Here is a 24,486-nt window from a genome sequence, read left to right as displayed (position 1 = left end):
CATTGCCCCTTAATGCCTCGGTGCCCGTCTCCATCCCTAAGTAGGGGAGAAAGGGGCCATTGTTCAGGGGTTTGGGGTGAAGAGTGTGAGTGCCGAGAGCTCTGCTGGGCCAGAGGAGGAGGAAAGGCTCCCTCTGCAGCTGGGCACGCGTGGCTGGATGAGATAGACTGCCACTTGCACCCATGTCTCCCTCGCTTCAGGCAAACCCCTGGGCGTGGGTGCCCCTGGACCCCTGAAGCCACGCATGGGCAGGCTGCTCTGGCACTGGTGGTGGTTCACCTCCCGTTGCGGGACACATGGTCCTCCGCCTGCCGACCCGCAGACAAGCACATGTACACAGCACCCTGTTCAAGCTAAAATTTATTCCTGTGTGAGTCTCACGTGTTTGAGACACTTCCTGCCCACCTTGCTTACACAGTAAACAAGCCACCTGCCAAGCAGCAACGCTGCCCTCATCCGGTACCTGCCGCGGGCAGCCCCTCCATCCTGGCCTGCCCTCCCTTGAGCCCTCCCGGGATGCTCCAGGGGCGGTGGGATGCTCACGGTGTGAGAGCGCTCAGCCTGTGCCCACAGGGACAGTGAGGGCAAAGCAGGACAGGTTGCTGGATTGGATGTAGCTGCCTTGCAGACTGGGGCTGGGATTGTGCTGGGTCGGGCCCATCTCTCCTCCCGCTGCACCTCAGGCAAGGCAGGAAAGGGAGGAGAATAAATTAGAGAAAAGGCTAAAAAGGCCACTGGCGTTTGCTAGCTAAAGGACAGAGAAGCAGGGTGGGTGGGGACACACATCCCTGGGTACCCAGCGGGGCTCCTAGTTGCAGGGAGAAGAAAGCCCCGATTGCAGATGGTCCCAGAAAGCCACTGTCCTCCCCTCCCTCTCCTCTACAGGATGGACACTCTTGTGCAACCCCAATGGCCTCCTGCTCCCCTAAATGGTTTAAGGCACCGTTGTATGAGGAGGCAGGTAAAAATCTACTGGAAGCATCCGCCGGCACAAGTCCCTGGAGAGCCAGGAAGCGGTGAGGTGCTCCAGGTTGAGCAAGTCCACTAGAAATACATGTAAATTCCACAAAACGTTCTCGTCCGTCCTGTCTGTAAGTCTGGGCCTGAATACAGGCTGTTTTGAGGAGTATGCAGGGGGCAGCTGGTGGGGACGTGCTGCCTGAGACAGGACGGAGGCAGCTGAAGGGCTGGGGTCCTTCACCAGGAGGTTCAGAAGCGCCGGGAGGAGGCCAGGAGCAGTTCATGAATCCTCTGGGATGGCCAAGCAGAAAGGGAGCGCCAAGAGGCCAGAAGGGATGCGGGAGGCTCTCCTGGGTCCCCAGCTCTGGGCGCTCCTCCAAGGCAGCAGAGATTCTGGCTGTCAATGGGGCAGGAAGCCCCATGCCCGCAGAGTCCCTTGCTCAGTGTTTTTATTACACACCAACAATAAAAAAAAAAAAAAAAAAAAAAAGAAACTAAGGTAAAAACCAAATGCCAGCAATCAGGAGGTGCCTGAGCTGCCTTGGCCCTGCCCTGCCATGGGCTGCCCTTCTCAGTTCAGAGCTGGAGTGTCCTTGCCTGGGGTCTGCTCCTGGCCACCTCCAGCCTCCCATTGCAGCCACCTCAGGTTCTCTCCTCTTCGCCTCCATCTTGCACCTGGGGGGCAAACGGCCAAAACCTGGAGGGGCTGGCTGTAAGGGTGGTGCAGCATGTCCCCAGGGAGGCAGGGCTGGCTACATGCGGGAGGATGGGCTGGCCAGCTCATAGAAGAGCAGGTAGGCATCGCTGCTGCGGACGTGGCTAGATGACAGCGGGGTGACACTGCGGAAATGGGGAGATGTGCTGTGAGCAATGGGGACGAGGCATTGGGATGTCTTGGGCAAGGGGTCCCTGTTTGCCCCAAGCCTGAAGCTGCCTCCGTCCCATGCTCAGCCTTACCGGGAGTCGTTGAAACTGTGCCATTCACTGGAGACGGGGTTCTTGCAGTAGGCAGTGTAGTGTCCCCCCATGGTGGTGCCCGAGTGGTTGGAGACAGCATAAAGGTTGTAAATGGCATGGTCTGTGGGGGGCAAGAACGGTGCTCAGCAGTGCTGGCTGCTGCCCTGGTGCCCCCCAACATGCCAGCACGGAGCTGTGGCCAGAAGGGACCAGCACAATGCACATCTGTGCTTCCCACCCCGCTGTGCTTCTGCTCCTTATCGCAGGCTGCAGCACCCCAGGGGGTGCGAGGAACACAGCTAGGAGATGCCAGTACTCACTGCAGCTCTGGGAGGCAAACTCCCGGAGGTCCAGGTCCTTCAGCTGGAAGTTAACAAAGGTGGTGAGCTTGCTCGTTCGTATCCTGGCCTCTGAGAAGCGCTTCAGGTCTGGGGGATCACGTCAAGGAGCCAAGGGACAAAGGGGAGCCCATGAGGAACCATCTGCCCTCCCCGGCACCAGCCCCTGGCCCGTCCCTCTGCCTGAAGGATACGAAGCACCAGGATCTTGGGGAACTTCTGGATGCTGAATTTCTTTGTGCACCTTGTCCTGGCTTTGCAGCGACAACATGTCTGTTGGAGACAAACAGCACAAGCAGGAAGGTGAGAACAGAGGCCAGCCCCACCAGGCATTGAGCGCACAGTCCTGGCAACACAGGTGTGCAGGGAAAGGGGCCCAGCTTGTACCAAGGCAAGCCCACCTGTCCCCATGCCCCACACCCCGTACCGGTTTCTCATCCCCATCCAGCACATCCTCTTTGGTGAAGAGCCGTAGGCAGTCCATGAGGGTCACCTCCCCGTAGCTTTTCTGTGGGAGCACAGTGTGGGTCAGGGACAGCATGTGTGGGACAGGGGGACAGGGGTCGACAGGGACCCCTTACCTTAGGGATGGGCAGGGAGAGGTCCCAGAAGGGATCGAAGGCTGTGGAGCAGTAGCCGCACTCACTGCAGGTCAGAGAACTCTTCAGCTGCCCAACAAAAAGGTCTGGTGGGGATGGGACAAAGTAGGGTGAGACCCCTGGTTCCCAACCTCATTCCCAGCCCAGCCCTGCCCTCCTCTTCTCACAGCCCCGCTCACCACTAATGCGGCTGTCCTCCCTCTCCTGGTACCTCCTCCACATCTGGCGGCTCTTCTCATCGTCACTGCAAGAAATTGGGAAACAGAGTGGTACTGAGTGTGGCTTGGGGAATGCCAGACCCTGTGATCCATCCCAGAGGGACTCATGCCTCCGCTTGCAGGGAGCAAACTTGTCTGTGGGGCTCGCCCACAGCCTCTGGCCCAGCCATCACTTACGGGAGGTGGTCCAGGGTGTCTGTGCTGGCCCGTGGCCGCACGAGCACGCGGTTCACCTCGCTGTGCAGCCCGTCGAGGAGGAACCGCAGGAACTCCTGTGCATCCTGCTGGCTGCAAGACATGGGGCACAGCCAGTGAGTAGTGGCAGGGGCCCAGCTCCCCCCCGCCACCCCACACCGACAACACTTACTTGTAGCCAACAAAGCGGGGGGCATATCTCTGGATCTGTGTCTTGAATTCAGAGGGGCTCACACTCTCATTGGGGGATGAGGTCCAGAGCAGCTGAATCAGCTTTGCAAACTCTGTGGACAGAGAGGCAGTGGCACAGCTATCCCCGGCCAGCCCTGGTGGCATGTCCTCACCGTGCCCTCCAGAGGAGAGATCAGCACTCTGCTCCAGGGTCCCCTTGGGACCTGGTCCTTCCACTGGCTGGGTACCCACAGCACAGCACCTGCCCCAGCAAGGCTGAGGAGAAGCACCAACCTCAGGGTGAGGGTCCCCCAGGACACAGGGTGGCCCAGGGGATCAAGGATGTGCTGCAGGGACAGGAGGCACGGACGCCCTGCCTGGTTTGGTGCCAGGGGCTGGTGACTGATGGTTACCTGACATGAGTGCAGTGCGCATGCGGCTGTTGTTATTGAGGTCCCGCAGGTACTGGTTCTGCAGGCAGTAATCCCGCAGCTCCTTGGTGTTACTCAGGCACTGCAGGATGGAGTTCATGAAGCACTGGGGGAGGCAGAAGAGAAAAAACCATGGCAACAGGAATCAGAGGGAGGCAGGCAGTGGCAAGGGGACACCTGGGGTGGGTGGGCAGAAGATGGGGATGAAGCAGTGCAGAGCATGGGAAGTCCTTCCTCCAGCAGCATCATCAGGAGCAGGGAGTCGTCAGGGTGTGGATGCTAAGGGTGAGGTGAAGGGACAGAGCTCCCCACTGCCCCACAGATGTGCCCACAGAAGAGCACTGGGTGAGCTGGAGCTGTGCAGCCAGGTGCCTTGGTAAGCACTCACCGTATTGCCAAGGTTTCGCAAGCCGGTCAGCCCCTGCACTGCCTTGGAGCTCTGCAGAGAGAGAGAGAACAGGACTGAGACAGTGCCTGGTAGGGGCCAGCTGTGCCTCTGGGCAGCCCAGTGAGGCCATGGTGCCATGAGCATCCACATGGACCAGACCCTCAAGTGCAAGCAGAAGCCCTATTCCCTTATAGGCATCATTGGCAGAGCCAGCACCACAGCTTCTCTCTGCACTGGCCGCATGCAGGACCATGGCCAAGGACCCGGTAGGAAGTCATCACCGGCCTGACCCATCCTACTTGCGCGGTTGCTGCTGCTCAGCTCCCCAGTGTGAGACAATGAGCAGGGCTCAAAGTCCTCCCTGCCTGGTAACACTGCTGCCCCATGCCCTGGGCTGAAGGCCAGGCCAGCCACCCCTGCTGTCTCCCGTTGCCAACCCTGTGCCCCAGGATGCTGGGGGGTTGCAGTGCCTGATGCCTGCCTTCCAGCTGCAGGAGGCACACAGTGCCCCACCACTGCCCACCTTGTCCGCTCTGGGTGACCCCTCCAGGACACCCTGCACAAGCACAGCCCAGGCATTGGCACAGCTGTTTTGCAGGATAAAGTCCACCTGGGAAAGTGCAAGCCCAGCCCTGCGTCAGTGAGCCTGAAGGACGGGGCTGCACACCCAGCGGTGCCCTCCCAACCACCCTCTGACCTGGCTGCGCTGCACCTGTGCTGTGGGGCTCTTCCAGGTCCACAGGTACTCCCTGAGCCAGGCAGGCTCAAGCCAAGAAGAGACAGGCACAGGCAACCAGGCGCTGGGGCCAAGAGGCATCACCACTCTTTGCTGGAGAGACCGAGAGTGCAGAGGGATCTGAGGTGCCACATGGTTGCCCACCCCTCTCCCACTGAGGGACCAGGTGCTGGTGGGGATGAGCGGTGACAACCCAAGGGTCCTGCTCCCAGCCCTGCATGCGAGCCTGTCACAGAGGACAGTAGTGGGGTGAATCTCGGCGGAGCAGGGTCCAGGGCTGACAGGGATTATCAGGTCAGACTGCTGATCATGCCCTTCCAGCTAACCAGATTTTAAGGATCCTCAGGCAAACACCCCAGCTGCCCACTCCAAGCACAAGGAGGGGGAGGAAGAGAGGAGTGGAGGGGGCCCAGCAGCTCCTAAATAGCAGCAGCTGGTGCATGTGTGGGAGGTGCTGAGCACCCAGCCCTGACAGCAGCCAAAAATAACCCAGATCCAGTTACACGTGCTCCTTAGCGACAGTGCAGGCATCACCCACCACACGGGGGGCCAGCATCAACGGGGACGTGGCTGCCCTGTGTGGGCACACGCGGCTCTACCAGACTGACCAGGTACCCTGTGTGCCCTGCAAGTGCCTTTGCAGCGTGCAGCACACAGAGGTTACCCCAGCCGTTGGGGGTGGTTCTGCAAAAGTGCCAGATAACCCCATCATCTATTCCCAGGCAAGGACCTCCAGGCTGGGGTCAGGCTCAGCTGAGCAAGGGGTGCCAGCAGGCTGTGGTGGGTCAGTGCAACAACGTGGCTGGAGGAACTGGCCTGACTCTGCTCCCTGGGCAGACAGGGCTGAGCAGGCAGCCAGAGAAGCGGGTCTGTGCCCCAATCCCTTGAAGGGACCATCCCCCCAAGGGCGTGCTGCTCATGTCCCCACGCTTATTGCAGGGAAGGTCATGGTGTCAGGGGGGTAGCAGCAGCTCCTGGGAGCTGCCCCAATGTGCCACAGTCATCCCCGCCAGGACACTGCTCATCCAGCTGCCCTGGCTGGGCAGCTCCTGCCATGTGCTAGGAGGGACTGGAGTGTCCCACTAATGTGGGTGCAAACCTCCCCACAGACCTGGCACTCACCCGCTGCCTGGCCAGGCCAGGACCTAGGCTGCCCACCCAGAGCCTGGAACAAGCCCAGGCCAGGGCTGGGGTGAGGGGAAACCAGGCAGTCCCATACCAAGGCACAAACCTGTGTGCACTGAGGTCTTATTTCCCGCCCTCCCACACTCCCCCTGTTTTCCCTTCCCTGGGTGACTCAACTCCAGCTAATCCCCCTCACCCGTCCAGGGCTTTATCTAGGACACGGCACTGCTCAGAGGAGGAGAAGGAGAGCTGGCTCACGCGGCAGCGGCTGGCGAGTCCCTGAGGCTGCACTGCAGGAGGACGGGGACAGGGGATGGGGACAAGGGACAAGATCCAGACTGTCCTGCCCCATCCAGGTCCACATGCCAAGTGCCTGTTGGGGCAGCAGAAGAGCCAGAGCAGACATATTTACATAAGTGCCCAGGCTGTGCCCTCCTTGCCCCTTGTCTCTGCCATTCCCACAGAGGGAGATCTGGCTGGCTCCAGGAAAACCCAGCTCGGTCTGGTGACACTGTCAAGGGGCTAGTGTGGCCAGGACCCCCTTCCTTGAAGCGGGTAGGCTGGGGCACGGGGACTTGGCCAAGGTCACCGCAGGGCAGGACTGGGAGAAGGACCCAGGTGTCCTGACACATGCTTTCACCTGCTCCCTGCCCCTCTTGCAGGACACTGGGCACCCCAGCCTCCCAGCCAGCTGGGACAGGCACACAACCCAAGGCACCCCATCCTCCAGCAAGGGGGATGCCGCGAGGTACCCCATGCTCCCCAGTGAGGACAGGGGCTGCCTCCTCCCCATGGCCCCTTCCCTGTCCCCAGGCTGGAGGGCAGGGGCTGCAGGCAGCTGCAGGGCTCATACCTTGGTCTTGTTGAGGACGAGCCCAACGAAGGTGGAGACCAGTAAGGACCCCGGCATGGAGGTACGAGGACGCAGTTCCTTGTGAAGGTCGGGGAGCGCAGGGGGCTCCTCGGGCAGCGTCACCGTGTAGGAGTCCCTCATGATGGCCCTTGCGGGCACAGCCAGACGACAAGGGCCAGCCGCGGATGGGGGAATGCCGCGGGGTGCCGAGCGGGCACCCCTTGCCTCGGGCCGGCTGAGGCTTGGGGCAGGGGGTCAGGCGCCCGTCCTCGCTGGAGCAGCGCCGTGCTCAGGCGTGCAGTGCCGGAGCCGGTGCCGGCTCTGGGGCTGACGGCACCTGAGCGGCTCTGACATCAAATGGGTGGAGAGGCGGCAGCCGGGCTCCGTGACGGCCAGCCCCCGCCGCACCGCGTGGTACAGCCGCGCCGGCAGCCAGGGGGGCCCGCGAGGGGCGGCGGTGCCCGCGGCCGCGCTCCCCGCACGCCGAGCCGCTGGGGACTCCGGCGGGGATGCGGGGAGCGCCCCGGTGCAGCCCTCCGCCCCCTCCGCCCCACGGGCGCGCCGCAGCCCGGCAGCTCTCGGCAGCGGCGCTGCCCCGACCCCCGGGCGCTGGCACCGCGCTGGCATCCCGGGGCCAGGAGGGCACTTAGTGCAGGGTGGGCCCCCCCACCCCGCCACGCTGCCCCTTCCTGGGGTGCAGGACTGACGGGACTGGCTCCCCGGGAGCGGAGAACGCTGTGCCGCCAGCACGGTGCTGGCCCGAGAGATGGGTGGGTGCTTGGCAAGACAGAGGGTTTGCCCCAGCCGGGGCTCACTTGCCAAAAGTGGCTCAATAAAACTGGGACACTCGCAGAGCATATGGGTGACTGGAGTGCCTATAACCAGAGGCTGATGGCTGTCTGAGAGGGTTGCAGGGCTCTCGGGCACATGCCTTCCCTGTAGCGCTAGTGCCAGGCTCCCAGGCAGTGCCATTTTGAGGGAACTGATCAGCAGCAGACAGTGAGTGCACAGCCTCCCCCCGCTCTGGGGGGTGTATTTGCACCAAGCTCAGAGAGTATTTCAGTGCCTTGCTTCCTTCATTGGGGAAAAACTCCCTGCAAATCCTGCGTGGAGCAAAGACCCCATATGGTGTCCCCTCTCTGAGCACTGGGTAAACTGAGGCAGGGAGCCGGCAGGGCTCCAGCTCTTCTCCTGCAGCAAGAGCAGATGTGAAATCTGGCAGGGAGCCCGGGTGTCCTGCGTTCCAGTCCCGCATCTCCCTCTGTTTCACCCCTCTGACCGCAGCAGGGTGAGTGACGGAGGCTTGTGACTGCTCTGCATGCCCAGGTGTCTTACTCAACCCTCAGGGAAATTTCCATGGGCAACCAAGGCAGGGAGTGCAGTCTGGCTGCTCCAAGGACAGCCAGAGCCTCCAGCCTCACTGGGGGACTGGCGGCACCGAGGAGAAGCTGCTTTTCTCCCATTCCAGCCCCCACCAATACACCCCCAGCCAGAGCCAGTGGCTGCTGTCTGAATCCTAATTGCCGCATATGCAGCCTCCCCTGTCCGCCGAGCAAGCTCGACACAGCCAGTGGAGGGGCTGACGGGGCGGGGAGGGAGGGAGACTATTTTTGGAACCAGCAAAAATATCTGAGGAGGCATCTTGCAGCGTTATTCATCTGCAGGGCCACAGCTCTTTGCATCACAGCGGGATGCTAGTCATAATCCCTGCTTGCGTGTGCATGCATGTGTATATGTATACACACCCCGTGGTGTGTACACTGTACACATACAGGGACGCAGTGTGCACATGGGGGTGTGCACCCCACCAGCCTTGCGCAGACTGCGTGAGTGCCCTGCAACGCACTCCCACAGCACCTGCAGGTCACATCTTGGGCCCTGGGGCCATGACACAGCTCTCCAATGTGTGTACTGCTGTACCAGTGCTATGCACACCACCCAGGGCTCCTACCATCCTGCCCTGAAGCCTGGTGGGTGGCCTGGGGGCAGGATTTGCCCCAGTGCACAGCCTGCTCCAAGCACCATGCAGGGTGCTGGTGCAGCACTCTCCCTGGCGATGTACCATGCTGGCAGAGACAGTTCCAGGGCAAGAGGAGTGGTGTTCAGCTGAACTTTGTTCCCTGGTGACATTGGACACCCTGGGACAAGGACCAAATTCCCCTTCAGCCAGAGCAGCATGTGAGATCTTGGGGCAAGGCTGGAGCAGAAGAGAGAAGGGGAGCCCCAGCGGAATGGCATTGCTCAGAGCCAGCTCCCTGCCCTGAGCTGTCCCCTTTGCAGCGGTGACCTTCTGCCATGGGCAGAGGTTGCCACAGACCTGGTTGGCACCCTGAAGGCAGGCAGGGCTGGGACTGGCTGCAGGCCAGAGATGTCAGCTGCTCAGGATGGGACTGCGGAGAGCTGCTGGCAATTTTGTGGGTGGCTGTAGCCCTCTGACCCTATGTTCACCCAGGGTGTTTAATGGGGCGGCACAGCTCCGGTCCTGCCCCTCGCCAGCCTGCCCTTCCCAGGAGCCAGCACAGCCCTGCATGGAGCCGGCGGCTGGGCAGGCACGGCCACTCACCGCAGCTGCACACGTCTCCCGTTGCCCTGCAGGACAGTAAACTGAGGCACAAAGTGATGGTGTGGGTAGGAAAAATGCAGGCACCCTCGCCTCCTGGCTGCAAAGTCCTCTGGATGGCAGTTCATGTAATGCCGAGGCAGGAGGCGACTGGGGAAGAAGGGATGGGAAGAAGCACTGAGCCAGCCCCACCATGCACTGGCTCCAGCGGGAGCGTGTGCTCCTGGCACTGCCCTCAGGGCTGGGTAATGGGGCAGAACCAATGGCAGTGCTGGGGCTGCAACCTGTGCTCGTTTCCGGCACCTGCCATGACCGCAGGCACCCGAGTCTGTTTTATGATTGGTATGTTTGCTTCCTGGCTTGGGAAAGGAAGGAAAAAAAGAACAGGAGTGGAAAATAGCAGGTGTGTCCATCAATACACCAAGGAAACCTGAGCCAGTGTCACCAATCCAGCCTCTCCACCTGCCCCAGCATGGGTGCTCACCCCAGCACCCTGTCCCAGCTGCCAAGCCCTGCTCACCTTTGCCACCCATCAGCCCTGGCTGGAAAGTCCTCAGCTATGTTTCCATGCAGATCACAAGGCTGTGGTTTTGGCACAGCCCCTCCTGCCTCATGGCCATCCCATGGCAGCAGGCTAGCACCCACACTGGAAGCAGCGTCTGGGAACCGGAGGGTGGGGACCCCTGCCCTAGCCATGGTGGTGAGGGCTTTAGTGAGTGCCCGTGCTCCAGAGGGACGGGGAAAGACCTTTCCTGCTAAGCCCCAGCCGCAGACATATGGCAGGCAGGAGCAGATGCTTCTCCTCCCTATCCCATGCCTCCAGCTGTATCTCCCCGGCCCAAGGGCATGGGCCAGACCTCCAGGCTGCCACTACAGCCATTTACTCAGGGAGGGACATGGGGTACTGGCTGGAGAGGGAAAACTTCCACTCCAGCTCACAGGGAAGTAGAAAAGTATCCTCCAGCCCTTATCCTCCCGGTTTGGTGGACGATGGTGGGACAGAACCACAGGGAAGCAAAGGGCAGGTCAGATCCTGCGCCGGGGCAGACCAACCTCCACCATGGGTAAATGAAGGCTGGCTGGAGAGTGGGAGACAACACGAGCAGAGTCTGACCAGATCTTGGAAAGAAACCCAAGTGGAAAATTACCAGGCTGCTCCCCTGTGCGCCTGAGGTGGGCTGCATGTGTGATGCCTGCTCCTGGCCCGGGCTGAGGCTCTGGAGATGGTGCAGCACCAATTCATGCCTAGGGCACCAGGCGCTTGCCACCATGTGTTATGCTGTACAGAGCAGCCACTGCCATGCAGAAGCTGCTGCTTCCTTGGCTGTCATGGGCCATGCTGGAGGCTGAGGCACAGGGCCCCAGGATGACAGAGGTAGACTGTGCCAGGCATCAAACATCACAGGGCACCAGTGAAAAACCTGACTGACAGCTGGACACCGAGTCACTGTGCCAGACCCAGCACCAGCCAAACCAGCCTTCCCAGATGGGTGTCTCCAGTGGGGGAAGTGCCCAGCCTGGCCATGTCACCTTCTCTAGCTGGGACAAGGCAGCAGGAAACCTGCTTTGGCCCACATTGGGCTGGGGCCAGGAGGGAGTAGAGGGCAGGGGGTGTGGGCACAGTCAGCTGTGTGGGGACACGTTGCATGGTGTGCACCTGTGCAGGTTTGCATGCACGGAGGTCCGAGTTTGCCTGCGTGTACCATCACCCACTGTCCCGCACACATGCACACAAGGCGCCCATAGGGAGTCCCCTGAGCTGTGCTCCCAGTGAGCACAGCCCCTCAGAGGACACCCAGCTGCCCGCACATGACTGTCACAGCAGCTCTGGCTCAGCAAGCTGTGCCAGAAAGAGTAGCTTGAACGGCCAGCAGCCGCCCTGCATGGCACAGACGCAGAAGCTGAGGCACAGAGCAATGCACCGAGATCCCCAGGGAGAGCATGCAAGGTGCTTCAGGCTCCCTGGCTCAGCACAAGTGGGCACAGACCAGATAACCCACCACAGCCCAACTTCTTCCCCCAGCCCCAGCAGGTGTCACGTACCATGGGGTCCCGGGCAGTCATGTCGCAGTAGCCGTCATTCCTTTCGCAGGGCTGGCTGGAGCAGCGGGTGCCCGAGGGCGGCAGGGCAGAACCAAGGCCAGCTTGTGAAGGGCTGAGGGGGCTCATCGGGAGGTTGCTGAGGCTGTTTTTCCTCCCATAGCCATCCAGGTAGCTGCGGACGTAGTCAGAATGTGCAGCAGCCTGGTAGAGATCCTGCAGGGCACCATGCTCCTGGCGGTCCCGGGTGCTAAGGGGGCTGGAGGTGGGCACGTAGGTGCTGTCTGAAGTGTGCAGCCCTGAAAACTCCAGTGCCAGGTCCGAATGGCTGATGGATTTACGACGGCTGAGAGATGATGTGGTGGGCAGGTAGCCTGAAGGGCTGATGGGAACCCCCGAGAAGGGGTAGCACGCACCCCCGTTCAGCCCACTGCTGGGTGACCGGGTCTGGGTGCGGATGTACGTGGGGCTCAGGTGGATGCTGGAGTCGGGGTGCAGGGACAGCCGGCTGCTGTCATAGCCACTGTTTGGGGGAAGCCCTGTGTGGCGGTACCGGGGAGAGGGCAGGTAGCTGGTTTTGAAGCCAATTTTGTCACTGTCCGCATAGCGTGTGGCCAGGGTGGATCCATAGGTGTAGGAGCTGTAGCCACTGGGCGCCTTGCTGTAGGTGGTCTCGGCATAGCGGGATGAGTCAACGTACCGCTTCAGGGTGGAGGAGAGCTGGGACATGCTGGAGGATGGTGCTCAGAGGGCGCTCCTGGAGGCATTGACTGCAGGAGAAGATCCTGGGGTCAGCTTCCACAGACCATAGTGAGCACAACAGGGTTCTCACCACCAGCACGCACCCAGTAGCTCCTTCTGCCTTGCCCAGAGACCCTGGGAAGGGCGGGCAGGCAACAGAGGGAACCCAGGGGATGCAGGGTGCAGGGGAGGCTGTGGGGTGCAGTATGGCCATGGCTCCAGCCAGTCCTCCCAGAGAGCCTGGGACAGCAGGGTCCAGCTGGCACTGCCATCTGAGTGGCTTCGGAGCCCTGGGGCACAGCCAGAAGCACCCAGCATACCAGCACCCCCTGGTGAGGCGGCTGCTGTGTCCCCGCCAGCCAGGCAGAACCAGCCCGTAGGGGTGGGTGACAGCCCAGCACTCAGTCCCCACAGGGACTGGGTGGCTTCTGCTGCATGGTGCCCATATGAGGCAGGAGAGAAACACACAGGAGGACAGGGACGGAGGTGCCCAGAGCACACGCGGAGCCAGCCTGGAGACGGGCCAGGGCAGTGTGGCAGCCAGCAGCCTCCAGTGCTTGCAAACGTGGGCTGTCCAGAGCTGGAGGAAAGTTTGTTGTCAGCATCCATGCTGGCGGGCTGATGGCTGATCCCCTACCTGTCGTGGGGCTGCAGCTGGTACTGGGGTGGGCAGGACCCCAGCCGGTTCCTCTGTCCTGGTGTTGCTGCTTGGCTCCCTGGGTGTCCCTTCCCTGGCAGGACAGTGGCTCATGTGGCCCGGAGAGTCTCCAGTCACCCAGGAGATGACCCTGATTCAGAGGTTTTTCCCAGCCCAGCTGGGGCGGGCTCTGGCTCAGCTCCAAGCCAGGAGGTGACAGAGTGCATCCAGGCTTGGGGATGGGCACCAGATCCCCGTCAAGAGGAGCCACCACTGCATTTCTCCCTGCCTGACCCTGGGGGAGACCCAGGCTCCTGCACAGAGCCCAGGAGTCACCAGGCATGCCTGCTCCCCTTGACTGGGGGAGCCAGCAGGACCGCTCTGCAAGTGTCACCCTGGGAATGGGAGCTGCCCTCAGCCTCCCTGCTGCGGCCACAGCCTGTGTGCCAAAAGTGATCCCCATGACACTGGAGTGGTGGGAGGGAGCCACACATCGTGGGGAGAAGCCCTCTTGGCTCCACAGACCCTAGGGTAGGGGGTGAGGTGGCTGTGGTGTCAGCTCCCCCAGCCGCCCCTGCCCATCTAACTCCAGCTTGGAAATACACTGGGGCTGCTTTTAGGAGGCAGTGGTGAGAAGCACCATCCAGCCACCGTGGCCTCCTGGCTGGCAGCCCAGCTTTCTGGCCAGCCGGATGCATCCCAGTTGCTGTTGTTACTGCCCAGGGAGCAACCATCCCACACCGGAGAGGAAACTATTTACAAGCAAGAGCAAGGCGGAGTGCACAGACCTGTTTGGGAATGGAGACTGAGGGGTGAATAATCTGCTCCCAGGCAAGTACTCGGTGAAACATCTGGCTCTTCCCAGCCAGGCTGCAGCCACCGTCACCTGCACTGGGAGAGCCCAGGAGTGGTTCTGCCAGCCAGGATTCAACATGCACAGTAGGGAATTTTGCCCAGAGGGACGTGGGACCCCAGCCAAGGGCCTGGCACTCCCCACAGGTGCCACAGTGAGAATGATGAAGCCCCTTGACTCCCAGGGAGTCCACACCTGGCTTCCTGCCTTGTTGGGACACAGAGCAGCTTGGCACAGGGACTCTCTTTGGGCTGCTGCTGCTTTCTATCCCCAAAGCCAGCAGAGATGATCTGGGCTCAGGACAGGCGCTTCAGTGCCAAAACAGCCTCATGCCATCACCCACTGCCAGCAGCGCCTGTGCTCACTGATGGTACACCGTGCCATCGCCCACTGCCAGCGGCACCCATGCCCTCCCACTGTGCCTACCACTGCCGGCACCAGCAGCAGCTCATCGTGGCTGTGCACAGGGCATCTCTGCCCCCAGGAGAGACAGTGGCTTGGGAGCAAGAGGGCAGCAGGTGCTTCCTGGCAGCAGGACAGGTCTCTGCAGGGCAGCACATACCCTGGGGACACGCGGGAGCTGGTGGAGGGGAACCTGCCCCAGACACAGCAGCTAACCCTTTAGCATTGTGGGAAGAGAGGTCTTACCATGGAAGACTGTTGCATCTGCTAGAACCTCCTGTGCTGTGGAGTCCCCATTCACATCAGAGCAGACCCCAGGGCTGTGGGAGAGCAGAGTGTGCCAGAAGCCAGAGGAGCTGACGGGGTGTGAGAAAACCCCGGATCCTCCCGTCCCTTCCTGGCCTGCCTGGCTCCTCCCTGCCCATAATAGTGCTGAGCTTTCCTGCTGCCTGGCGAAGCCCTGGGGCTGGCATGGCTGAGTCAGGCCTCCTGCACCCTCGTCATCCTCCCAGGGTGTCAGGGGAAGCTGAGGCACAGGAATGTCCGGTCCACCATCACGTGCCCAGGCAGCAGCCAGCACCAGGGACCTGGGAGCTGAGGCGTTGCAGGGGTGTTAAGGCTGCTGGGGAGTCCTTTCCTGGCCTCCAGCTCCAGCAGCCTTCCCGACAGGAAGCCTGGCACAAAGCTGGGAGGCAAACCCTTCACCCTGGAGGCAGAGGAGCAGACACACTGCTCCTTCTCCAGACACTGTCCTCTGCTGGAGCCTTCCTGCCCGTGGCCCGGTGGCAGCTGTCCCCCTCCGCAGCCGCGGAACCCCAGGGCAGGCTCAGATTACACAGCCCTGGCTCTGTCCAAGGTGTTACAGCACAGCTGCTTCTCGCTTACGCAGGCTTGGAGCTGTGTCCCCTGTCCCCTGAGACACAATGTCCCCGCACGGAGGTTACACGGGAGCACCCAGCCCTCTGCAACAGTGCAGGCAGAGCGGGGGACGCTGTGTGAAGGACCTTGCCTGCTCCAGCCTGCAAGTGGTTTGGGGTAGAGGGGCTCTGTGTCCACCCGACAGTGCCAGAGCCGTGATACAGCCTCCTGCCCATTCCCCAAGGGGGATGAGGCAAAGGATCCCTCTGGGTATCTGCTTTTCCCTCTAGGAAGGATTGCCCTGAGCAGACCTGGAGGGAATGTGCTGCAAAGCACTTCCTCCCTGCAAGGGGCTGGGATCACGAAGGGGTGCTCTTGATCAGCAGAGAGACACCCCAGCACCCCAGGGTGCTGCCGGCAACCCTTCTCGTGGCTCTGCTCCAGCACTCAGGGATGAGCCACCCTGGCTCCAGCACTGTCCCCTCACTGTTCGCGCATCCCAGAGCAGCTGGACCTGCCCAAGGACAGGTGTGTACTGGGGCCAGCCCCTACCAGCCACGGGGTCTGAGAACCCTCTAAACTCACACCACACGTGCTGGCCAGGAGTCATCACCCTGGACTCACTCTTTGCTGCTGACACATACCCACCCAGCTGTAGAACCTGCTACTCACTGCTTCCCAGCCACCCCCCCAGGCAGTAAAACCCCACATCCCCGGGGAACCCTAATGTAAGACTTATAGCATGTTATTGCTTTGAGGTCTGTGGGTGGGAAAAACGAAGGGACCCTGGGGGAATGCCCGGGCACACATCTCTGCCCATGCTGGGGGATGAGGAAGGTGCTGGGGAGTGGGGCTTGCTGGCACAGAGCTGCCAAGTTTTCATTAATGAATTCTGAACCTGTTCTCCAGAGATGCAGAGACTGCAAACCTCTCCCCTGTAGTTTCACCCAGCTGAAGGAAGAGGGGGGTCAGTTTTACCGGCACCTCTGAGCCTGTGGTGCTGCAGCCCCCTCCCCAGGGCCAGTGTCCCCGTAGCACCCCCTCCACTCACCTGTGCGTGGTTCGGTGGGACAGGTGGCTGGTGGCTGGTCAGGGGTGTGAGGCTGGCATGGCAGGGGGCGAGCAGCTGGTCATGGGGTGATGCCTGCAGGGCTGAGAGCGAGGAGCCGAGCGTGCCCCCACAGGGCACTTCCCCTGGGGCCAGAGGAGAGCGAGTGATGCCGAGGGGCTGACAGCACCCAAACCCTTCGCAGGGGATGGGCCACCCCACAGCTCAGCTCCTCCACCCTTCAGGGAGCAGACGCAATGGCTGGAGGGGGCCGAGCTGGAGGGCTGTGGGGCCGCATAAAAATGCCACCGCAGAAATTCACGGCTCAGGTTACCAGCTAGATAAATATAGTGTCTTTATCTGACCTCACAGGGCGCCGAAATGCTACTCTCACATTCCAGCTTCAGGGAGGCTTAAAGGGGACGTGAACCCAAGGGGGCTGATGGCCCATGGCAAGGGGGTGCTCGGCGGGGAGGCTGTCGAGGTGGCAGGGGCTGTGGGAATGAAGAAAGATGACTGAGGGTAAGTGTGGGAGAGATTTGGGGAGGGAGATGGAGGTCCAGAAGAGAAAGGATGGACAGAGGATTGAGAAAGGGAGTGGTGTGGAACACAACTTGCTACAGGGCTCAGGGCAGCAGAACGAGGGGGTGCCCATGGCTGCCAGTAAGGTCTGGAGCAGAGCATCAAGGTAAGTGGAGAAGGTGGTCCGAGTTTTGCCCTCCCTGGGCCAAGCCGTAGGGAGAAGAACCTCCTAAGCCTGCAGCAAAGGTGAGCAGGGGACACCCAGGATGATGGTGCGGGCACAGGAGCACCCACCCCTCGTGGTACCCACCCGGCACCGCTCCCCAACGCCTGACCCACCCAGGGCGGCACAGCCTCGCGGTACGCCGGCACCTGGGCAGCCGTGACTCAGCGAGCACCTGCCAAGTATAATGAGGAGGGATGCAATCGTGGTGGCATCTTCCTCCCTCCTGCCTGTCTCCAGTCCCGAAACAGGGAGGGCCACGTGAGGGATGCGTCGGTGTGACGCTGGGAGCCTGCTAAGGGGTCACCAGTGATGCTAGGGGGTGTCAGACTTAAGGGCAAGGATGCCCTGCGGTTCCCAGCTCCTAGGGTGGCACCTTGACCCTAGGCAGGGAGCAGTGCCTAGGTGCTCTAGAGGATGCAGGGCCCCTTGGCAGCCCCACAAGCAGCACGCAGGCACAGGGGTGTGCAAGAAGGACCCTGGCATGACAGGCACACCACCCCAGGGACGGGAGCTTCAGGACACACGCACATCCAGCCCTGCTCCCACATGCGCTCCCAGCCCTGGAAATTCCCTTCTCGGAGGACGGCTGGGCCCCAGGGTTCCCGCTCATACCTACCCTGCTCTGCCCCCCTGCCAGCATGGTGGGCAGCCCCAGCCCTGAGGTCACAATGCGGGGAGGTGGGGGCCTCCGCAATGGAGCGGGGGGAGAGGGGCAGCAGTGGGATGGGGGCACAGGGGTCTGTGCTCCAGGTGGGCAGGATGGGGTTGCCCCCCCAGGGAAGGCCCATGTTGTCCCTGTCAGCTTCTCTCCACAGGGCTCAGGATGCTGGAGGCCTGTGGGGAGGCATGGTGGGGGCTGCCCGCGAAGGGTGACTCCCCCCTGTCAGAAGGCTGAAGTCTCAGCCCAGCCCTGCCAAGGCCCCTTGCCCTGCCGCTACACACATGGGTTGCCGTAGCTCCAAAACACAACCCAAGGTTCTGTTGTCCAGACAGAGGAACACTCTTGGAGGATAGGTTTTTTTGTTGTTGCCTTTCACAGGGTTCTTTTTTCCACCCCCCCTCCCTTTAACAGAATTTCTTTTACAACAAGCTATGGAAACAGCTACAAATGTTCACAAAAAAATGAGACTCGAGACGCATCCGTGCTCTGCTGGCTGGGCTCCGCGCCTGCCCTGGCGCTCACCAGCAAGCCCAGGGAGCTGGACGCAGCCAGACCCCAGCTATACACGGCCTCAGCAGCACTAGACAGCAAGCAAGCAGGCAGGGATGGGCATGGGGGTAGGAGGCACCTCGTGGTGTCTGGAGAAGAGCGAGGAGTGGGGAGCAGTTGCTGTGAATTGCTCTCAGCCATGGTGGCACAGCCCAGGCTGCATAGGTAGCTCAGCGGGACTGCGGTTCACCCCATGGACTAGGACGGTCTTGCCTGCATCTTCCCCTGCTACCGTGCCCTCCCGCGCAGCAGCGATGGCCCTCTGGTCTCTCTCCCCATGGCTGGCTGGGCTGTTCCTTGCCCAGGAGCTGCCAGGTTTTGGGGATGCGGCAGCCCACTGGCTCCTCAGGGTTCCATGGGGCATCGGGCAGGCTTGGGCTGGCAGAGGTGGGCAGTGCTTGGCATCCCTCTCCCCACTCTCGCTGACCCCGGGAATGTCCTGGGTGGCCAATAGCTGGGCTGGCATTAGGCCCTTTTCTGCTCTCAAATGGAGACAGGGAAATGCCGAAAAGAAGGGAGGGGGCACATGGGCTCCTACCAGCAGCATGGTGGGACTGGAGGAAGACTGTGCCAGTGGAAGGCTGCTGAGCCTACCCAGGGCCAGGCACTGGGACGTGTGCCATGAGGAAGGATTGGAGCTCCTAGATGTTACCTTGGGGAAAACAGGGTGATGGTGCAGAGGAGTCCCTGCAGAGACCTTGGGGTCATGCTCCCATAGGGGAGCCCCTCCCCACCAGCATGCCTGGATCCAGCTCCAGGGGCCTCCGGGAGGGAGCAGGGGCGAAGGCAGGGCTGTGGCTAGCTCAGAGAGGCTCTGCTTGCCTCCACTGCAAGTGGCTGCTGGCAGCAATTCTCTCGTCACAGCTAAGGGCTGGTCCCCGGGGAGAGCAAGCGGTGTCTTGGGCTTGAGCAGCCCAAAGGTACCAGCTGATGTCTGGAGAAGGCTTCACTTCCAGCTCAGCTGTAAAAAACAGATTAGGAAAAACATTTGCAGTGAGCCCCCTCCCAGGGCCCTTAAAGAGCCCTAAGGAGGCAGGGGCATTTGATGGGTGTCTCCCAGACCTGCTCCCCTCTCTCTTCCTAGCCTGGCTAGGCCCAGCATTACTCCATGCTTCCCTTGCTCCCTCTCTCTTCCTTGTTTGCTCTGAGACAGGACTTGCCTCATGCCCCCTCCCAGTTTTGGCATCTCGGGGTGACTCAGGGTGAGAGAGAAGAGCAGGCTGAGAAATCAGTTTGTCATCTGACTAGTAGGCAGGGCAGGTTGGGGACACCAGCAGCCTCGTCTGCTCCATGGGCTGTGGGCACACCACACCTCTGCATGCTCTTGCATCATCTCTCTCTTACCTGCCAGTCCAGCTGTCTTTCCCCAGTCGAGAAAAGGCAAACCCCAAAAGTTAAAGGGATGCGAGAAGCAGGCTGTGTGGGGCTGAGGCTTCAGTGCTCCCAGCATGAGCAAACCAGCCAGCCTACTGAGCAGGGAGGTGCGACGGGAGAAGCAACACTGCCTAGCAAAGCCACCATGCTTCGGAGCAGGGCATGTGTGCATGTGATGGCAGCTCTCAGCACAGGACGGTGGTTAGCATTAGATATACGGCTATATAGAGATAACACAGAGAGAGGTTTCACTTTTTCAAACGGTTCAGCTTCTCTTTCCCAGGGCTGCGTTCTGGCGGGGAGGTGAGTTTGCTGGGGTACTCGGTGTGTGCGTGTGTGCGTGCGCATGTGTTTGTGTGCTTTTCCTTTCACAGGGACACGAAGTCTACGGCTTGCAGGAGAGGCAGGGAAAGAAGAAGCAGCAGGAGCCACGAAGTGTTCTGGATCAAGAGGCTGAAGCCGGCGCATTTCTCCAGTTTGTCTGTGAGGACAGGGAATGGGGAGGGAGAGAAGAACCACAAAGAAATCCCTCAGGAACAGAGATCAGGCTGGGTGTTATAGGGGGTACTGGGACTCAGCTTCTTGCCTTTTCTCTGCCACAGAAATGTACCAAGTCCCATCCCTGGCTCATTTCCTCCCACCTTGTGCCCACGTAGCAGCAAAGCTTTTGGGGGCACAGAGACCCTCGGAAACATAACTCTCTCTGTGCCTGACTGAGGTGACAAGGGAATGGGCAGCAGGTAAGATGAAGTGCTCTGCTACTGGAGGACTGCTCCTGTGGGACACAGGTGTGGTAAAATCCCCACTGTGCTCCTGTTCCAGACAACATACCTCTTCAGTCTTTCACCAGCAGACTTGTGCCCTCTGCTGGGACTGACTATGAAGCATCACCTTTAGGAGGACACCTGGGCAGTGTGCCTGAGGCAAGGCCCAAAAAAGGCAGTGGTAAGCAGTGTAGGATGGGGCACAGTAAGTCCATCTTTGGGGCTGACTGCTCTGCTTGTAGTGGAAAGGGCATGTAGGGGCTGGAAATGTTTATGGGACTCAGGGAGGGCTTGGGGATGCCATAGGGGGTTGTGGATTTCTCTGCTGGCCCTGCCAAGCCAAGGAGCAGGTGGGAAGCAGGGGCTGAGGCCAGGTGCCACTGCCCATCTCACCTTTGATGACAGTGATGTTCTTTATCTGGTTGCCAGTGTAGTCATTGGTGGCCTTCAGCTCGCACATGTAGACACCCTCATCGCTGGTGGTGAAGCTCTGCAGGTAGAGGCACACCAGGTTCTTGTGCATGGTGACGTTGGCTCGGCTCCGGTAGATGTTCTCGGACACGCTGATGGTGCTGTGGATGACATGCTTCCTGTTGTCCTTGGTGATGCTGAACTCATAGGTCAGGGGGTTGCTGGTTTTGTTCTCATAACGGCAATCCACCCGGAGGCTCTGGCCCAGCAGGCAGGCACTCAGGTCCTTGATCATCTGGCAATGGGCAGCCTGGAGGACTGGGAGAGGCAAGCAGGGGTTGGACAGGGAACGGGGAGCACTGGAGATGCCCATGCAGCCTCCCAGCCCCTGCCCAGCTGCTCTGGGCTGAGCTCGCTGGAGAGCAGGGAAGGGATTTGCATCTGCCATCTGTACCTGTCAGGATGACAGCGATGCCGATGGTGGGGTTCATCTCTCTGCTGAGGTGCCCAGTGGTGGCTGTCACTGAGAGGGGAGCCTGGGCAGGGAGAGAGAGAAGCAGTCAGCCAGGCCAATGCCCCGGCACGTGGTGGCGGGCACTAAGTGATGCAGACACAGGCACAGATGTCATAGGCAGGCAGGCTGCCTCTTCTTGCACAAATGATGCTCCATAGCCTGCTCCTCATCATGAAATCTAATCCACTGTGCAGGGATCAGCTAGCCCTGCAACGAGCTAGGGGATCGGGAGCTCTGTGTCTGGCCAGCATCACCCTTCCATCTGCCCGGTCCTGTCAGCCCCTCTGCAGCTCCAGCGGGTGAGCTCACTGAAGATGACTCATTGCGATGCAGTGAGGGAAAGGGGCCAAGAGCAGCGAGGAGGGATACAGCAGCTGGACAGGGAGCCAAGACTGCCGAAGGGTGGCACCATGTCTCCAGAGGCTGAGGAGAGCTTGCCCGGCCACAGGATGGAAGGATTTTGGGGTGGCAGAGTCCACCCTCTGCGTCCCTGGCCCAGTGCCTGTCTCCCTTCAGGTTGCCTCCTGGTCTGTGTCGGCAAGGGGCCTGCAAATGTGCCGTGAAAACCCTAGGGCTGCCTACAGTCCAATCCAGCTAAGAGGAATCAATTAAAGGTTTGCAGCCCAGCCAAGAGGCCTCATGGGGAATCCAGCCGCAGACATGCGGAATGGAGGGAAAGGGTGGGGGAGCAGCAAAGCAGATGCCGGGACTGAAGGACACACAGACCGCTCTGCAGTTGGTCCTCCAGGCTGGGGATGCGGGGCCAGGTCCAAGATGGGGTGGTGAATTACCAGCCCTGTAGGACTCCAGGCTGGCAGAGAGAAGAGCAGACCCCCATGTTTGTCCCTCTGAGCCTGGCTAAGCATCCAGAGAAGACATAGGAACTGCCTGCACTGCAGCCAGCTGCATTTTTCTTTTTAACATTTTTTGGGTCTTTCATATAACGTTCTAGGAGGAAATACCAAACACATTTGCTCACTCTGGAGCTGTAAAAGATCTCTTTATCCACAAGCCCAAACCCTGGCCAGGAAGAAAAATAACTTTATCTTTGATCTTGACAACCAAGAGCTTGCAAATGGGGGCAAAGGCATGATGGAAGAGACTACCCGCATCTCCTCTGGGTTCCTAGAAACTGGCCCTTGCTTTGTCATTTCCCAGCTCTGACCCACTCCTCTTTGAATGTTCTGGGACACAATCTAGGTCACAGACAGGCTTTCCTCCAGAAGATCAGTGCAAAAAATCTCCCAAAGAGGGGGACTTATTCCCATCTACATGCAAAAGCATGTGGGTCTTCTAGGCTCTGTGTTCATGAGCTCTTGGATCGCCTATACCCCTCCTCTCCTCTGGACAGTGATGCTGGGAGCAGAGCTAGCCAGGTAACCCTTGGTCCTGCATGATCCCAGGGGCTATGCATAGGGACAGGACTCATGAGAACAGCAGCATCAGAGAGCCTCCAGCCCTTGCAGAGCGAAGCTTTCCGGCATGGTCTCTACCACCTGCTTGGGGCCGCGCCACCGTGCTACCTCTGTGCCCACCACTGTGACAAGCTAAGGGTGAGAAACGGGCTGTGGGGGTGGTGGAGGTAGGAGGCATCAGGGAAGAAGAGAGTCAGACTGATGAGCTGAAAGAAACCAAGAGCGCCGGAGGGGTCGGGGCACCAGCTGCCCCCCTTGCAGGGAGCGGGTACGCGTGTGGAGGTGCGGGGCGCTGGCGGGGTGCGTCCGAGCGCACAGACGTGCCCACGGAGGAGGAATGCCGCAGTCCCGCTCCTCGGGAGGGGGGGCACCAGTGCCCACGCGAAAAAATTGAGAGCGCCTCCCGCGCTGACCGCCGCCCTCTAGAACCAGCCTCTCCCCGGCGCCCAGGGGCGGGCAGAGCATCCCGTCGCCGGGCACCACCCGGGCAGGGGCGAGAGGCTCCCCCGGCCCTGCCGCCTCGCCTGGGGGCTGTGGACCCTCCCCGCGCCCTCCCGGCGGCCGTCCCGCGGCGGCAGCGGCATGTTCCCCCCGGCCGCCGATGGGGCGGGGGCGGCAGCCCGCAGGGTCGCGCCGCAGCCCCCGGGGCTGCCCGCTCCGCGGCGGCGGGGGCTGCCCGGGGCGGGCGGGGCCGTGCCTACCTGCCCGGCGCTGTCCCGTGCTGCCCGCTCTGCCGCCCGCGGGGCTGCCGGCGCTGTCCGGTGCTGCCCGCGGTGCTGCCCGCTGCTGCGCGGCGCTGCTGCCCGGCGGGGCTGTGGGCGGTGCGGCGCTCCCGCAGTTTGGGAAGGGCCGGGCGGGCGGCCCCAGCAAATCAGTGCCGGGCGGCGTCATGCAGGCTCGGCCCCCGGCCCTGCGGCGCGGGAGGGGCTGCCTCTGCGGGACTGCCCCCGCCTCCGCCCCGGGCTGCTGCCGCCCCGACCCCGGGGGACTCAGCCCAACCGCGGGGCGCCAGGCGGGGTGCGGGGTCCGGGGGGGAAGGAAGCCCCTTGGGCGGGAGGCATGGGTGGTACCGCCGGGGCAGCCCCTCAGCCTGGCCCGGCGGGGGCATCACCGGTACAGGGGGTGCTGTTCGGCCCCCTTGTCCCCCCTCCCCCCATCTTTCTGCAGACTGGAAAGGGTGACAGATCCCCATTGCCATGGGAACATCACATTTTGCAGAAAAGCTGCCAGCCCTCATCCTCCCCAGCAATGTGGGAGTTGTTTTGCTGGGAAAGGATGGTGCTTCGGAAGTGGAAAGAAGAGCTTGGCTTGGGCTTTGCTGAAGAGAGGGGAGCTATTCCCTCTCTCCAGATGAGTAGAGCTCAGATGCCCAACAAGGCCAGCCTGCACCGAGTCACCAAAGACCTATGCAACACAGATCTCCTCTGTGTGGGAAACAATACCGGGAATGGTGGAGGACACAGCTGAAGCTCTGTGATGCCACCGGGCACACACATTAAGTTTTAGGCCCAGGGCTGGTGACAGTGAGGATGCAAACAAGGGCTTGCTTGCCACAGGCTCCCATCACCATGGGGTTGGGAAGGAGCTAAGCGGAGCTGCTTCTGCACAGGCAAAGTGTCTTTGGACCCAGAAGGCAGCCTGGCAAAAGAGCCTCTTCCCTGCTCCTGGGGCAAGGTGGAGATGACAGGAGAGGAAGGCAGCATCAGGAAGCTGCTCTCCCTGGGAGTTTGGGTCCGAAGGCACCCTGGGAAGGGGCAGAGGCATGCAGGATGGCCTGCCCTGTCCTCACCTCCTCCTACACCCCCTGGCTGGGCTCTGCAAAAAGGGCTGGCACTGTGAAAGTTGATATGAAAAGTCATATTCTGTTCCAGCAGAACCTGATCCCAGGTGACATTCGAGTGCTGAGCTTTTGCAAGCTGGCTGTACAGTGCGGTTTTGCA

General features: G+C 61.1%; 2 protein-coding genes across 3 annotated transcripts; both read right to left on the bottom strand.

Moving 5' to 3' along the window:
* Positions 1–1,622: 1,622 nt before the first annotated feature.
* On the bottom strand, positions 1,623–16,389 carry USP2 (ubiquitin specific peptidase 2). Of its 2 annotated transcripts, XM_065651869.1 has the most exons (13): positions 16,114–16,389; positions 11,575–12,341; positions 4,258–4,308; positions 3,852–3,975; positions 3,440–3,551; positions 3,250–3,360; positions 3,034–3,098; positions 2,837–2,940; positions 2,683–2,763; positions 2,450–2,528; positions 2,238–2,345; positions 1,918–2,038; positions 1,623–1,800 (listed from the first exon to the last, which is right to left on the bottom strand). In XM_065651869.1, the coding sequence occupies exons 2-13, from the start codon at positions 12,298–12,300 to the stop codon at positions 1,713–1,715; spliced, it is 1,770 nt and encodes a 589-aa protein (XP_065507941.1). In that variant the 5' UTR covers positions 12,301–12,341; positions 16,114–16,389; the 3' UTR covers positions 1,623–1,712. The 2 variants fall into 2 exon arrangements, with proteins under 2 accessions (XP_065507941.1, XP_065507942.1); XM_065651870.1 differs by lacking the exons at positions 11,575–12,341; positions 16,114–16,389 and adding an exon at positions 6,972–7,454.
* Positions 16,390–19,694: 3,305 nt separating this feature from the next.
* Positions 19,695–23,345, bottom strand: THY1 (Thy-1 cell surface antigen). The gene is made up of 4 exons (XM_065652212.1): positions 23,248–23,345; positions 21,072–21,153; positions 20,600–20,935; positions 19,695–19,923 (listed from the first exon to the last, which is right to left on the bottom strand). Exons 2-4 carry the CDS (start codon positions 21,106–21,108, stop codon positions 19,811–19,813), a joined length of 486 nt encoding a protein of 161 aa, XP_065508284.1. The 5' UTR covers positions 21,109–21,153; positions 23,248–23,345; the 3' UTR covers positions 19,695–19,810.
* Positions 23,346–24,486: the final 1,141 nt, after the last annotated feature.

The sequence above is a fragment of the Caloenas nicobarica genome, chromosome 26 (genome assembly GCF_036013445.1).
Source record: "Caloenas nicobarica isolate bCalNic1 chromosome 26, bCalNic1.hap1, whole genome shotgun sequence".
Lineage (NCBI taxonomy): Eukaryota > Metazoa > Chordata > Aves > Columbiformes > Columbidae > Caloenas > Caloenas nicobarica.
Note: the sequence above shows the minus strand (reverse complement) of the source record. Positions and strands in the feature narration are given on the sequence as shown.

Bases quoted from the DNA above. Each gene is read 5' to 3' on its own strand.
- USP2 (XM_065651869.1), bottom strand. From the start codon at position 12,300: ATGTCCCAGCTCTCCTCCACCCTGAAGCGGTACGTTGACTCATCCCGC. The intron at 3,552-3,851 runs GTAACCATCAGT...CTCTGTCCACAG, and splicing joins GCGCACTGCACTCATGTCAG to AGTTTGCAAAGCTGATTCAG. The intron at 2,346-2,449 runs GTATCCTTCAGG...GTGATCCCCCAG, and splicing joins CCCCAAGATCCTGGTGCTTC to ACCTGAAGCGCTTCTCAGAG.
- THY1 (XM_065652212.1), bottom strand. From the start codon at position 21,108: ATGAACCCCACCATCGGCATCGCTGTCATCCTGACAG. The intron at 20,936-21,071 runs GTACAGATGGCA...TGCCTCTCCCAG, and splicing joins CATCGCTGTCATCCTGACAG to TCCTCCAGGCTGCCCATTGC. The intron at 19,924-20,599 runs GTGAGATGGGCA...CTGTCCTCACAG, and splicing joins GAACATCACTGTCATCAAAG to ACAAACTGGAGAAATGCGCC.